This window comes from Mesocricetus auratus, unplaced genomic scaffold, assembly GCF_017639785.1.
Source record: "Mesocricetus auratus isolate SY011 unplaced genomic scaffold, BCM_Maur_2.0 Super-Scaffold_100008, whole genome shotgun sequence".
Classification (NCBI taxonomy): Eukaryota; Metazoa; Chordata; class Mammalia; order Rodentia; family Cricetidae; genus Mesocricetus; species Mesocricetus auratus.
Genome location: NW_024429192.1, coordinates 71,083,233 through 71,100,380, shown reverse-complemented (window position 1 = coordinate 71,100,380; position 17,148 = coordinate 71,083,233). Strand labels below are relative to the sequence as shown.

Below are 17,148 nucleotides of genomic sequence, written 5' to 3'. Positions count from 1 at the left end.
GACAACTCAAACCATTAATGAACTATAGGCCACTGTGACCATGGTCCTAGATAAACAGGCCACTGCCAATTCTCAGATACAAGGAGGCCTGATGTTGGTAAACCAACAGATTAATTTGGTTCAGGAACAATTGGATATATTGTGGCAGATGGCCAAATTGGGATGTGAACAAAGTTGCCTGGCCTTTGTGTCACTTAGTACAATATGAGAATTTTACAAGAGCAGCTAACCTGTCAAAAGCTCTGTCTCAACATTTATTACAGAATTGGACTTTTGAGTTTGAGCAGACACTCCGTGAGTTGAGAATGGCGATCCTGCAAGTGAATTCGACGCATCTGGATCTTTCTCTGATGGAAGACCTCTCCCCCTGGATTTCATCTGCATTTTCTTATTTTAAGGAATGGGTGGGGGTAGGATCATTTAGCCTAGTTCTCTGCTGTGGAATAGTGTTGATGCTTTGGATGGTGTGTACGCTCAGAGCCCAAACAAAAGGAGAAAGTGGTGGTGGCACAAGCACTTGCTGCCTTAGAACACGGAGCATCCCCTGACATTTGGTTAACCATGTTAAAGCAATAGGTCGCTGGCCTCCCAGCTCTTGCACCCCACGAGGCTAGTCTCATTGCACGGGATAGAGTGGGTAGGCTTCAGCAGCCCAAGGAGTTGCAAGGCTAAGCACTGCACAGGAGAGGTCTGCGGTATAACGACTTTCTCCTGGGAGATAAGTCATCTTGCATGAAGGTTCTATGTCATGATCTCCTTCCCCCAGAAAAAAGACATCGGACTGGTCAGGACTTCCTCTGGGGATAAGACCCTGGAGAGGAGCTTTGTACATGTTCCGAATTTGCACATGGGGATTTGACCTCTATCTCCACTCCAAAGTTGTGGGTGTCCTATTGCTTCAAAAATAAATGAATAGGGGGAGATGTGAGGAGCCGCCCTCGCTATCGCTATTGCCGTTAGAAGATGGCGCTGACATCCACTGTCAGTTGGAGTTAACTGTCGCTGTCAGTTGGAGTTAACTGTCGCTGTCAGTTGGAGTTAACTGTCGCTGTCAGTTGGAGTTAACTGTCGCTGTCAGTTGGAGTTAACTGTCGCTGTCAGTTGGAGTTAACTGTCGCTGGTTAACGTTAAACTGTGCCTCTCCCGTGACGTCATCTGGGGTGATGTGCAAACCACCAATCCCGGCTCTACACATCTCACTCGGAGCTCCTAGGCTTATATAAGGGGCTGGGTTTCTTAGCTTGGGGTCTCCCTCTAAGAAGCTGATCATCTATCTCTCAAGATGCATTAAAGCTTTACTGCAGAAGGATCCGAGTGTTCTGCGTCGTTCTTGCTGGCGAGACGGTAGCGCGGGACATCATATTGTAAACACAGAAAATATGCATACTGTATATTTTTTATATTTTGTATTTTGTATTTTTCTGATACTGATATATATCCAGAACAGGCATAACACATTAGTAGTATTATGGTTTTTTATTTAGATTAATTATATGTTAAAATATAAGTATTTAGAAATTGCTTCTGATGACAGAAGTCTTTTCATTGGAATCAATAAAACAATCAAGGTAGGACAAAATTCTGACATTTCCATGTTGCTTTTTAATTATCTTGAACTACCTGTTTCCTTGTGTGGTAAAGGTGTTAATTAGTAAATATTTGTCTAGATTGTTTAATCTTTCTTTAATGATGAAAGTACAGATAAAAGTTATTTTCCCAGTAGCACTTCTTTAAAATGTGGTAGAATTTCCAGATAAATATATTTGGTCCTTCTTTGGGGTTTTGTCGTTGTTCTTGTTTTGTTTGCTTTGGTTTTTGTCCTTTAGAAGGTTTTTTGGCAGAAGGCTTTTGATTATTGTTTCAATCACTTTACTGACTATGGGTCTGTTTAGGCTGTTCAGTCCTTGTTTTATGTTTGGCAATAAAATGAATATCAAAATTCAAACACTTCATCTAGATTTTCCAACTTAATAGAGTACAAATTTTAAAGTATTCCTTCCTAATATTCTGATGCTGTTTGTTGTTAGCTGTAATTTTTCCTTATTCATTCCTAATTCTGTTACGTTGGATCATCTCTTTACTTCTTTTGGTTAGTTAGGCCAAGGATCTTTCAATCTTTCAATCAGGATTGTCTTCTTATGTAACAAGCTGTTAGATACATTGTTTCATTGTATTAATTTTTGTCTCTAGTTTATTCATTTCTGATCTGATTTTCACTATGTCTTGCCATTACTGAGTTAGAGCTTAGTTTGTTCTTTCCCTGGCTTTAATTGCATCATTAAGTTATTTATTTCCAGTCTTTCTTAACTTAAAATGAAGGGACTTAGAGCTATAAATTTACCTTATTGGAGTGCTGTTAATGTGCTCCTGGGGTTTTTCTGTGCTATGGTTTCAATTTCACCCAAATGTAGAAATTATGAGTGTCTTTACTTCTTTGACTTCTCATCACTTTGTAATGAATTGTTTAACCTTGAGTCTCTGAAATTACTGGAGGCTTGTTTGCTGTCAATTTTAAGTTTTAACATATTTTGCTCAGATGTAACACATGGAGCTAATTCAGTTTTTATGACTTTGTTATGATGCATTTTGTCTTCTTTTCAAGGAGGTGGTATAGTTTAGAGAAGCTTCCACATATGTATTCTTTTATGTTTGGGTGGAATATTCTGTAGACATCTGTTAAGTCCATTTCGTGCATAATGTTATTTAATTCTTATGTTTCTGTTTGTCTTTCACCTGCATGACCTGTCCACTAGAGAAAGTGGGGGACATAATAGCCTAATATTATTGAGCTGGTGTTAATCTGTATCTTTAATTCCAGCAATATGTTTTTTATAAAATTGTGTGCAACAAAATTGGGTGTGTGTATGGCTTAGGTTTGCAATGTGCTCTTAGTTGTTCCATTTATTGGAATGAAATGACCTTCATCTCTTATGAACAGTTTCAGTTTGGCACAGATTTTGTCAGCTATTTGGATATGAATGCTTACTTGATTGCTTGTCCCATCTGCTTGGAATACTTTTATAAATTCTTTGACTTTGTGGAAGGGCCTACCTTTAAAGTTGAATTTCTTATACATAATAGAAAGATGGATTTTATTACCTCCTTCATTTGCCTACCATGTGTCTATTGATTTAATTCAAAGTTAGAGGCAATAATATCAAAACTTAGTGTTGAAAACTATTGATTATCATCATTATGCTGCTGTTTCTCATCTTAGATATGCTTTTTGTTTCAGTAATTACACCTTCAATTATTTTCTAGTTTCTCAGCTATGCTTATTGCTCTCTCTGTTCTATAGCATTGCCTGCAGTATTCTACATGGGCATGGTTTTTTGAATATGAATTATTTTAACCCGTTTGTATTATAGAAAGTTTTTATTTCTTCCATAACAATGGCAGATAGTTTTGCTGGGTACAATAGTCCAGGTTGGCACCTGTGGTCTTTTAGTATATACGTACATTGTTCTCCCTTCTAGTGTTTAAGTCACCATTGATAAAGATGTTATTCTGATGGGCTTTCTTTAAATGTGACTTATGTTTTTCCTTGTGCAGCTTTCAAGAGTCTTTCTTTGTTCTTTATACTTAGTGTTTTAACATTAGTATGCCATGAGAAATTTGTTGTCTTTTCTATGTGGTGTTCCTTGTGCCTCTTGCATATATTTCCTTAATTTGGGAAAGTTTCCTCTGCAATCATGCTGAGGACCTGATCTATGTGATTGACATAGGATTCTTCTCCCTCAGCCAATCCTATATTTAAAAGATTTGTTCAGTCAGGCATTGGTGGCACACGCCTTTAGTCCCAGCACTCAGGAGGCAGAGGCAGGTAGATCTCTGTGAGTTTGAGGCCAGCCTGGTCTACAGAGTGAGTGCAGGACAGACAGGCTGCGATGCAATACAGAGAAACCCTGTCTCAAAAAAACGAAAAAGAAAAAAAAGATTTGTTCATTTCATGGTGTCCCACAATTCCTGAATACTCCTTTCCTGTATAGTCTATTTTTCATATTCTTTGATTCTGTGGTCTAATGATGAATCTTAATCTTTAAGACCTGATATTCTACTTGATGCAATCTACTTATATGAAGTTTCCACCATGATATTTGAATTGGGGTATTGATTATTTCAATACCATCTTCAATTCAGTTTTAGTTTCCTATATCAATCTTGAATTCAGTGTCCTCATTATTTAATTAAGCTATAGGATTTTGTTTTCTTGGGCAACACCTGGACACTTATTACTATTCTAAGTTCATTGATGTTTGATTCTGCCTTCTTTAAGCATCATGAAACTTTTGATGCTTTTTATGATTTTTGTCTTAAGAACTTTCACTGGGTTCATGTAGACAATTTTCATCAGACAACATTCATATAAGATTGCTAGAATTATGGGGAGGTATACTGTTTGAAATTTCATATTGTCTTTTGGGATAAGTTCAGGAAATGTGTACCCCTTTTTATTGTATGTCTAATATGAACTTGGTATACTTGACTGAAGCAAAGATATCCTTGACACAAGAGAAGGTTCTGAAGGTACAGGTGGAGATCCTCAGACTGGGACAGATAACTGGATATTGGGACCCATTGTTTATGATCTAATAAAACTTGCTTTAAGATCAGAATTGAAAGCTAGCCCCAGCCATAGAGGCCAAGAAATTGTGGTACACATCTTGATTCCAAGTAGCCACATTAGATAGCCATATAAGCTGGGCAGTGGTGCTACATGCCTTTAATTCCAGCACTCAGGAGACAGCCGCAGATGGATCTCTGTGAGTTCAAGGCCACCCTGGGCTACATGAGAGTGAATCATTCTGAAAGAGAAACAGAGATCACGCCTTTAATTCCAGAACTAGGGGGTAAGAGACAGTCGTAATATTGTTGGGCAGAGAGAGAAATATAAGGTAGGAGGGGAGAAAGAGTCATGGTAGTCTGAGTGAATCTGAGGAGCAGTCAAGTCCAGAATAGTCTGAGGCGCCCTTTGTTCTGAGCATTGACAGAGGTGAGAACTCTCTAGAGGCTGGCCGTTTTGCTCCTCTGATCTTCAGCTTGAACCCTATCTGTCTCTAGGTGTATATTATTCATGCTGCAGGGACCAGGCTCAGTCTGAGAATTAAGGAGACTACATTGGTTTAGAGTTAAAACAGCAAAGTCACCAAGTATGGCCTGAGCATAGGATGTATTGGCCATGTTGGATCATAGGACAGATTTTTACATAGAGAGTGATGGGATTAGATATGATGGGCAAAGGGGTCTGAGTTGAGGGAGGATATGAATCATTGTCTAAGCCTGGTGCTAAGTCATATTATTGATCCTTGCAACAGGAAACTTAGAAGATTTCTTTTCCATATTAAAGCAATTATACATTGGGAGAAGTTGCAGTCTAGAGTAATCACCTGTTGAAAACCAGTCCATCTTCTTGAGCATTCAGTACCCTTGTGAAGTCCTTGAGAAACATCCTGGACCAACTTATAGAAAGAGAATTGAGACAAGGATTGATTTGATAATACACTGACCTTTGTCTTAAGGATCCAGTTTAAACTTGGAGCTCTTGTCGGGTACCCAAAAGACAGAAGGAGGCTCATCAAATTCCTGCATTCTTTCCCTGAGTGTGCTAACACTATGAAATATTCATTCTCCCCTCATCATTACACTGGGTCTTATTTGACAGGTATCAAAACCAAATTAATTAGGGTTGTTGGATTTGAGATCATTTTTAGAAGTTTTAAAGACATTATTTCTTTTATTTTCTGAAATTATAATATAATTACATAATTTCCCCCTTCCATTCCTCCCTACAAACTCTCACATATTCCTCTTCTTGTACTCTTTCAAACTCAGGCTGGAGAGATGGCTCAGTGGTTAAGAGCACTGGCTACTGTTCCAGAGGTTGTGAGTTCAATTCCCAATAACTACATGGTGGCTCACAGCTATTGATAGTGAGATCTGGTGCCCTCTTCTGGCTTCCAGGCATAAATGCAGGCAGAACACTATACATCATAAATGAGGGATCTGAGATATTTTTCCATTAAAACTCAAGTTACGATGTGAGCTGAGGCAAAATTAAGCGATTAAAATTGGCATGAGCACTTACTTGTAAACCCATCTGATATCAGATAAATGATATAAAGACACAAGAACATGTAAACAATACTTATATACACATGCAAATGAGTATCTATAGCCTGAGAATATAGATTTAGGTTGCCCCAAATTCTATGTTCCAATGAGATAACAATTCCATGAAGTTTTTGGAGCAACAGAACAAAGAAAATAATAAATCAGCATACTTTTCAAGTATATCAGTGAAAACAGAGGCAAAGCTAGAGATGACCCAAGAGAATTTTTTATTAGCCTCTAGGGCTGGAACAGTCAAATGACAGCAGAATCATTGAAATTCTGATCAATCATCCTGTTCAGGATGATCTTCTTTCTGGAAATTTTCATTCACAAGAGACATTAAAATATTTGTATTTTGTTTGTTTTGACATTGGTCTCTGGTTTTATATTTTTGAGAGAGATAGAACATGAAGGTGAGTAGGGAGTTGAAGAGGATCTAGGAAGAGTTAGCGAGGAAAATGTGATCAACATATATGGCATGATTTTTTAATTACAAAAAGAAAAAGGTTTATACATCTAAATATGTATGTACATGTTCCAGAATATTCTTTCTAAATACTTTGTGCTGATTCCAATCTATGAATAAGATATTATAGTCAAATTCACAAATAGATATATTTACTGTATATATAAATATATGTACATATATATACACACCTTAGGGCTTCCATTTAACTTTTAATTTCTCCTATCAATAGTATATTTACTGTTATGATTATAAGTTTTATATACTCTCTATTAAAATAACAATCTTTAGCATAATTACAAAAAGCTACAAGGAAAAAAGTTTAAAATTCTGCATTGAGATGATAAAATTTTATTAAAAGCAGAATTATTTCTTTTATGTTTATATCACCAATCTTTTAAAGTTCAATTATAAGAAGATAAGTTTATAGGGCATTTAATGTTCCAAGTATATTCCAGAATTTTTTTCAAAATATTTTGTGTTATATTTACAGTCTATGCACAATATACCATAGTCAAATTCACAAAAATAACTTGTACTTAATTTAAAGCTATTTCCTTTTACAGATTGTAATATAATTACATCATTTTCCCCTTCCCTTTCCTCTTTCCAAATTCTCTTATATACTCCCCCTTGCTCTCTTTCAAATGCCTGGCTGTTCTTGCATTAACTGTTATATGCTAAAATGTTTGGTTATTTGTTTTGATTTTTAAGCAAATAGTTGTTAATAAAAAATGGACTGTTTTTCAGTGTTATTACAGAAAACCCAACTTATTTATAATCACATCCCTGTGATCATATTGACAATAATATAATTATAACATATGCTTCCATAACTATTATGTGTCCTGAGAACCTTCATATAGAGTGTTCATTAATAAAAATCAGACAATAACCTATAAAGAGAGAGAGTAACACATCTTTCATTAACGAAAATCAATAGCACAAACTGCAATAATTTATTATCATTGAAAAACATTTTGCACTCCAATGACAGAGTATGAGAGTTGAAAGTTCTACAAAGTGACAAAGGTAATTAAAATAAACCCAAAAGCAGTATGAAATCAACAGAATCATGAAGCTCAAAATCCTACACTGAGGTCTTCACAAAAAAAGTAAATAACATGAAGGAGGAATTTCTTTTAAATTACTTATTGTACATTATTCATGCAACAACAATTATTCAATATATTGGATTTGATATGGTTAAAGTTTCCCAATTAAATATTGTGTCTACTGCATTGCTACTTGTAAAATGAATAAATCCATTTTAATAGGAATATTTGTTCCTTTGCACTGTTTCAGAGAATTGCTAGAATAGTTTGCACACATAATTCTATAATATGTATTAAACGTATATACACATTAACAGCTTTTTCAAAGTCATCTTAGATATTTTATTGTTACTGTAGGACAGCAGAGCATAACTTTACCATGGGGCATCCAAATGTGGATATAGATATGTACCTCTGTACAATCACACATCATACTCAAGTAAATGTGTGAACCATGCTCTAAAGTGAGTTTAGAAAAGCCACAAAAATATGCAGGCTTTTTCAATTCATTTTTTACTCAGAAAATTATTTTGGAGGATGTTTTTCACAGCCATCAGTACATCTTTATTCCTAAAGCTGTAGATTATAGGGTTGAGGGTGGGTGTCAAGATGGTGTAGAATATCGCCAGGAACTTGTCCTGGCCTGGAGTATGGTATGAGCGAGGTCTCATATATGTGAAGATGAATGGCCCATAGTACATTATGACCACTACCATGTGGAAAGAGCAAGTGGACAGAGACTTCTGCCGGGCCCCTGATTGCATTTGGAAGACAGTGAGGAGAATTTGCACATAAGATACAGAGATCATGGAAAACGGGATCAGTAGGAAAATAATGCCACTCACATAGACTCCTCGCTCATAGCGTGATGTGTCTACACAAGACAACTTCAACATGGCAGGGACTTCACAGAAAAAGTGATCAATGGCCCTCGAGTGACAGAAAGGAAAGTGGAGTGCAAAAGACGTGTGAACTATGGAGTTAAGGATCCCCACAAGCCAGGAACCTGCAGCCATGAGCCCACTGGAGTTGTCCCTCATCAGCACAGGGTAGCGAAGTGGGTGGCAGATGGCCACATATCGATCATAGGACATGGCTGCCAGGAGAAGGCACTCACCACCCAGCAAGGTGAGGGATAGAAATACCTGGAAACCACAGCCCGCAAAGGAAATAGTCCTGCTGCCTGACAAATAGTCAGCAATCATTTTAGGCACAATGTTGGAAATGTGCAAGATATCCATGAAGGAGAGATGGCTGAGCAGAAAATACATTGGCGTATGGAGTCGAGAATCCCTGTGGGTTAGGAGGATCATGAGAGCATTTTCTGTTATAGTCATAATAAAGATGAAAAATATAAATGAGAAAGACACCAGGCTTGTGTGGGAAGAAGAGAACAGTCCTAAAAGGATAAAGTCACTGCTTAAAGTGTGGTTCTCATGTCCCATCATGTCTCCTCTTATTTTACCTACAAAAAGATGGTTATTTCATTAGGAAAATGTCACAAAATCTTGGACTCACTTATATATGTTTACATAATAAAGTGATCTGCTATATAATTTGTATTCACCATTAAGTGTCTCATAGAGGGTCTCTGAATGTATATATAACACAAGGTATATTTTTATCTGTTTCAACAAATTATAATATTTAATGTGGAATGGAGCCTTTTATATTTTAGATTTCATAACTGAAATTATTTGTATATGCTTTACTGAAGTCCAGTCATTTCTCAAATACACATTTTACATCTGCACACCACTTATAAGCTCCACTGGGGATTCCTGTGAGCAGGGTTCTCTGCTGGAGTTCTCCCTAGAACCTGGGCATTGCAAAATTATTCATTAATTAACTGAAACCCAGACTTTCCTGTTCTTTTGCATCCTGTACAACCCTAACATCTTTAGGGAAAAAAGTAGGCTCCAGCTACAAAAGAAAGGAACAAAGGATAAATCAGGTGTAGCTGATTTTATGCCGAGTTTAATACAAGGAAGGGAACTTTCCCTCCATTAGTTTTCCAAACATTAATACTTTTTTCAAACAACTCTAGCTAAACATAAGTGTGTGTGTGTGTGTGTGTGTGTGTGTGTGTGTCTGAGAGAGAGAGAGACAAAGAGAGAGAGACAGAGACAGAGACAGAGAGAGAGACAGAGAGAGGGGCAGAGATGGAGACAAGATTCTCTATATCTTCAAATTTTTACATGATAGGTTTTTAAGGCTCTTTAACTGACATAGTCAATGTTAACACAGCTGGCCTGAGCAAGTGGCTTAGAAGATTTCTACATTGGAATCCCCATACATGATTCATTGTTCTTACCCACTTGGTGATTCAGGTTATATATAGCTCATTACTGAACAATGTGCCACTAAATACACTTTGAGGAAAAGGTAGACAGTGGGAGAGCCTTGGAGACTATGGATGAAGATAGAAAGATTTAATGCTGCCACAATAACTTAAGCATTATCACTCCCTGTCTAATTAAGGGAGTTTGAGTGATGCTTAGAGGAGAAAGAATTCAATATATTGGGTGGAGTAAGCCAGTGAGCTGTTCACAAATTAATTTTGTTCTCTCTCTCTCTCTCTCTCTCTCTCTCTCTCTCTCTCTCTCTCTCTCTCTCTCTCTTTGTGGGTGTGTGTGTCCTTTTAACACTCTCATAACTAGAGTCTTGCTACATGCAGTCACTGAAGAGTGATCATGTATCTATACTTTTTATTGTCAGCAGATTTAATGAATCATTCATCTCACGGTGTCCTCAAATGCATAATGCCAGGTAGTGAGTTATTAGACTAACTTTTCTCCAATATCTTTCCCGCAACAATCCCATGAATGAGCATTTATAACTCTAGAGCTCATGGCTTCATAATTGTGCCCATTTTGCAGTTGGAAAATCTCCAATTTTCTTGCCTCTATCCTCTTCTACACACCTATACACAAATCATATTTCCACAAGTTCTGCCTCTGGAATGGTGTTCATGTAGTATGTCCTCAGAGATTCTATGTTCTATGTGTAGAAATGGTGATTATAAAGGTACACTCCTCACATGTATTTATATTTAACGAGGTTTTACACAAATTGAACTCCACACATGTAATCCTGTGTTTCTCATTCTTTCTGAACCCAACAGAATGTAACTAACTGATGCTGCTCTGCAGTTATAGTCCAGGAGGGTGGAAACTAAAACAGCCTACCTTCCTCACTTCCCTTATACTAGGTTTCAGCACATTATTATGAACAGATTAAAATGGATGGATTATAGGAGCACAAAACTGTGTGTCTACTCGCAGTCAAATGAATACATTCTCAATGATAGCACCTGTCCCAGGTTGTCAACAGAAACACCTATTTCTTTTTAAATAAATTAAAAATCTTTTTTATATTAATTACCTGCCTGTCTCACTGATGAGAGAACCTGGTAACTCCAAGTTACAGTATCTTTGAAGTATTTCCTCATACAGCAAACTTGGTTGAAAGAAAAGAAGAAAGAGACTACCAGCACCTATTAGAATTGCTTGCTCCTCTGAACACTTGCATTAGCTTGTATACTTTTGTAGTTTCCCGATTGTTGTCATTCTAGTCTATTGTACCATATAATTCACATTTTGCATAACAGAGAAATTAAAGATTTTGTATTATAAAGTGAATTCCCTGTCTCTAGATTCTCCACATGTTTAGTCCTAACTCAACAGTAATTTCTTTGTTTTTGAGTATGCAAATGTGGTTTGTCACATCCCATATTAAAGAAAATCATGAAAACTCTGATCTTTATTCACTATTTCCTGTGAGTTACTTGTATTTACACAACTTAGTCTATTTCCTGTCTTTCCCCTAATTTCATTACTTTCACAAAAACTCTTTACCCTAATAATTCCAAAGATTTCAACGTTTTCCTCCAAATAAGTATACAATTGAAATCTCTCTCCCCATAGGCTTCATGCTTTCTTCAGAGAAGATGACTGCTCCATTCAGAATCAGCCAACTTCCTCAGGACATGATACATAGGCAGTAGGTAAAGGGTTTACATGCAGACCAGGACTGGGACTTAACACAGCATATCCAGAAAATGGTGAATCAACCCATGCATTTCTGCAGGACCCAATCTTCCCTCGTGCCCTCATTAATCACCACATCAGATCATACCTGATTTATCCTACAAAGCACAGTTTATCCTGTAGGTTCAGCAGGATAAGGGGCCCCTTCCCTTCACTCAGGATGATAAGCACTTGCTTATGGTATTAATAATACATCTATATTCACAACAAAAGATGCCTCAATTCCAGCAACTCCTTCAGATCAGCTACAACTGAGCAATGCATTTTGGAAGCAAGATAGAAAATATGGAACATATGCAGTCTCCTTGAAGTTCTTGTTGTGTGGCTTCTGAGTGAGAAGTAAGCCATGTTTTGATTGGGGAGCTGGGATTTGAATTCCCTGAGAGTAGGCTGACCACACAGAAGTGGCTTGTGTGGGGATAATGTATACACTGTAGCATTCCCTATAGCAAAACAGAGGGGTCTGCGTATTACATCATCACAAAATAAACTAAATACATTAATTGGTATATAACTCTGGTAATATCATTGATGTAGTCATAATAGATATGACCAAACTTTGTTAAGCATTTTAGAATTTCAAGCAAGATTATTAACAACTCTTGCTTATTAAAATCTTACAGGATTTGTTATTGTGAGAAATGTAGCCCAAGGTTACCTAGATCATACTACATAACCCAGGTCAGACCCAGATTGTGACAATCTCCTGCCTCGGCATGACAAGTAACAGATATCCACATAGAATTTTGAAACCATTATTTCATTTTTCAAATGAAATAATCTAAATGAAACATCATGTCCCCAAAACTTCACTGAATCATTCAACAAAGCAATCCATTTTGTATCACATTGTATCTTGGAACAGAGTAATCTTTCTATTCAGGTGCATATTGCATGGATGTTGCTACATGTTGAACAGATAAGTGTTGTTCAGGCTATTACAATTAGTCTTTTCCAAAGGAAAGCCTTTTAATTTCAGCCCCCAATAAACTGCTCTCCATTTTAATGATAATAATTAATGAATGTGTGCCAATGCAGCCTGCTGACTCTGCCAGACCTGAGCTTACCTGTGCCTTGCTAACTCTTTAGGCTATTCTAATATCGAACATGTTGTGAGTTTGACCAGTATAGAGAGACTGTTCCACAGTCAAATTCAAAGACTCACCAGGGAGACATATCTATGTGCTGTTCATGGAAACTTACCTGCCTATGCTCCTAGCCCTCAGACACAGCCTCATGCATGGCATGCATGCCCATCTTGCCAAGCAAGACCCCAAGAACCTAGTCTATCCATGCCATCCTCATTCTACCAGGCAAAACTCACTTAGCAAAGTTTGCACATCAACCCGAGCATATCCAGCTATTTGTCCCATTCCTCTAATCCAAACTCTATGCCAATCATCTGAAGAATGGAATAACCAATTCCTTATACATGATCTAAAATTAATCAAGTTTAGACAGCAACAAAGGGCAAAGTTCCACTCAGTGGAAGCAGCCTATAATCTCACATCAGGCATACAACCAGTTAAAGAAGTCCATATGACAATGTACCATTACATAAACAGATAAAAATATAAAAGGGAAAGATGTTATGTCTCCTACAAAATCCAGCAATCCTATAGAAAGTCTGAAAAGAAAGACCTACTACATTGGATTATACATAACCCATATTAGAAATGCTGTCAACAGCAGAGCTAATCTAAGCTGCACAGACCATGTAGATGACATCTAAAAGTATTGATGACATGATGACAGCACATAAATAAAGACATATTAAGGGAAAGGTTTTGCTAAGATTGTTCATGAATTTAAACAGTTATTAAAAAGAACCAAAATTGAAGAAACACAACCTGGTGTTTAAGGCTAAGGGTGGACAACATCAGTAGAACACCAGATAAACATGTATCAGATCATGATTTCAATCAATTCCAAGCTTTACATACACACACACACACACACACACACACACACACACACACACACACACACACTACTACAAATGTTTAAGGGTTTTAGAATGACTAAATGTATAATATTCCCTGGTTATAAAAGAATTATAAGGTAATCTACTTGATTAAAGGCTTCTTTTTGTTATACAGGTAACTAAAATAATTCTAATATGTAGGAATTTGAGCATAACTATAACTGCCCATTGATCTAGCTTCCCATGACAGCTACTAATTGTGAAGTCACAAATTAAACTTCCATTATTTTGCCACCTTTAAATAGAATAGTGGTACCTGAAAATGGAAAGAAGAGTAAAGATTTCATGATAACAGAGAAGAGAAATCCTGTACATGGTGTTTAGAAAGATGTCCAGATCTAGGAGGTATACAAATTTTCTTGGGTTGGTATCACCCATCAGTCTTACTTATGGTCCCTAATGGAAATACAGTCCTCCAACTTTGGATAGAGTCCCATAATTGTGATGTGGGCTCATAATTTAAGGCCAAGAAGATTGGATATCAAATGATTAATTATAAAAATTATGCTATGGGGCCTTCAAAAAAGACACAGATTGGATATTATCATCTTCATAGAAGAAAACTCCACCCAAAAGAAATGCATTCCCTATAGAGAGGAAGTACACAGAACATAAAATAGATATGACCAAAAAAAAAAGAAGCACCACATAGCATAGTAGAGTTAAAACTCTAAAGACACAAAACAAATGAATTGTATTGAAAGACATAATAAAAAACACAAGTGACTGTAAGGGTAAAGCCATCAAAATAACACTTTTCTCAGGAAAACAGTAAACCTTGAAATATTGGAACAATATGATCCAGTTCCCAAAAGATGACAAATGTCAATCCAGACTACTTTACCCAACACAACCATCTGCCATACTAAAGGAGACAATAAACTGCCTATGTTATAAACAAGCTGAAAGAATTCACATTCACCCAAACATTCCTATAGATAAAAATGGAGTCAAGACTTCAGACAGAAGAAAGGAATAAGCATAACTGTCCTAATATCTTTTAAAAAGTAGAACTCAAACAAAAATTAACATAACACATAAAGAGAGATGTTTGATTCTAAGCAATAAAATATTATAATCTCAGACATTTATAAACCAACCTCTGGCATACTGAATTCTATAAAAGGAATAATAATAAACTTTAAGATTCATACTAACTCCAAATCAGTAGTTGACATCAATATCATCAATATGTGATGATTTGAATAGGTGTGTCTCCCATACTCTTGTGTTTCAACTATTGGCATATTGGGAATAGAATCATTAGAAGGTATGGCCTTGTTGGAGTAGACGTAGCCTTGTTGGAGGAAGCATGTCAATGTGGGGTGGTTTTGAACACCATATGCTCAAGCTGTGCCCAGTGTGAGAGACAGTCGACTTCCTGTTACCTGCAGATCAAGATGTACATCTCTCAGCTACCTCCTTAGCACCATGTCTGCCTACACACTGCCATGCTTCCTGCCATGATGATAATGGATTAACCTTCTGAAACTGTAAGTAAGCCTAAATAAATGTTTTCCTTTATAAGGTCATGGTGTCTTCCATTAGCAAGAGGAACCCTAACTAAAACACCCACTTTTTCCAACTGACAAGCAAAATAGAAAATAATTAACTGAGAAACAATATATTTAAAGGATACACTATACTGAATTGGCTAAGAGATTAATAAAGCTTATTCCACCCAAACACTTAAGAATAGACACTACATTTGTCAGCATATGGAAATTTCTGTAAAATATAAAAACACAAAAAAATCACAATAACTACAGAAAATTTGTAAAAACCCCTTCGCCACAATTAGAAATCAACAGCGAAAGTTATGGTGCGTGTGTGTGTGTGTGTGTGTGTGTGTATAAATATATATCTTACTGGGTGATGAATAAACACTATACAGAAAGTATAGGAGAGATTAAGAGACAAGGAGAATTCTGTGGAGAGGAAGGTAGAAAGAAGCCACCGGAGAGACACTATGTATCTACCAAGAAGATAGGATGCACAAGGTGTTCTCTGATAAGATAAGGCCATGTAGAAATACATAAATTAATAGTTCTGGGCTAATAATTGAGAGAGAGCTATCCAGAAAGAAGCCTAAGCCATTGGAAACAGAGTTTATATTTAATATGTCTCTATGTGTTTATTTGGGGCTAATCAGCTGTGGGACCAGGCAAAACAGAAACTCCACCTACACAAAAGAATCTGTATGAAATTTAGACTGATGAAGACTAAAGAAGACACTACTGAATGATAAATGAATCAAAGAAATCAAATGGAAATCTAAAATTGCTATAAAAAGGTAAAAATAAACCTATAACACACATTAAAAGCAGTCATTTAGAAAAATTTATAACTGGAGATGCATACATTGAAAACATCAAAAAATTAAAAATAAATGGCGTAATGACATAATTTAAGAGAACTGAAAATAAAGAACAAAGCAAATCCATATTCGGAACACAGAAAAATAATAAAAAATCATGGAAACATTAATGCAATAGAAACAACAAAGACAAAAATAGTTCAAATTTTTAATAAATGTAAGAGATGATTCTGAGAAAATATAAAGAAATTTGACAGACACTTAAATGAATTAACCAAAAGGAAGAAAGGGATTTCCCAAATTAATAAAATCAGATGTGAAAATGGAAACAATAAAAACATCCAGAGTACTAAAAATGAATACTTAAAAAACTTGCACTCCAGTGAGTTAGAAAATCTAAAGGACGAAATCGGGCGCGTTCAGGGTGGTATGGAAACGGATTAACTTCTAGTTTAATCCAAAACCACCAGATTTAGTGAAAAGTAATCAACCACTCAAACTGACATAACAAAAAAGGAGATTGAAATAGTAGCAGATTAATATTCAGACTATACAAAGAACTCAGGAGACAGAATCAACCAAACAAAGCCTGCTTCCACCCCCCCAAAAAATTTAAGAAAACAAATGAGCCAACTAAAAACTAGCCCATGGATCTGAACATAGAGTTGTTAAAAGAAAAAATTAAAAATGACTAGGAAATAACTGAAAAGTATTCCACATCCTTAACATCTGGGGAAACGAGAATTCCAATAACATTGAGATTTCATCTTACCCCATGAACTAACATTCAAAGCAATATATCTTGATAAATGCTAATGTGGATGTAAGGGAAAGGAAGCACTTAATCATTGTTCCTGAGAATACAGACTAGTATAACTACTGTGGATATCACTATGGGGGAAGTCATAAAAACATTATCTATCATAGGTCTATGCTTCTCCTTGGAATATATTCAAAAGGCTCCTATAACTCAAAATAAATCAGTAGCTCTCCTATATGCAAATGATAAACAGGCTGAGAAAGAAAGCACAGAAACATCACCATTTACAATAGTTACAAATAACATAAAATATCTTGGGGTAACTCTAACCAAACAAGTGAAGGACAAAAATTGTAAATCTTTGAAGAGAGAAACTGAAGAAGATATCAGAAAATAAAAAGATCTA

General features: G+C 36.2%; 1 protein-coding gene across 1 annotated transcript; it reads right to left on the bottom strand.

Moving 5' to 3' along the window:
- Positions 1–7,631: 7,631 nt before the first annotated feature.
- LOC101828384 (olfactory receptor 2AJ1-like) lies at positions 7,632–9,085 on the bottom strand. The gene has a single exon (XM_005077576.3). The coding sequence runs from the start codon at positions 9,078–9,080 to the stop codon at positions 8,139–8,141; it is 942 nt and encodes a 313-aa protein (XP_005077633.1). The 5' UTR covers positions 9,081–9,085; the 3' UTR covers positions 7,632–8,138.
- Positions 9,086–17,148: the final 8,063 nt, after the last annotated feature.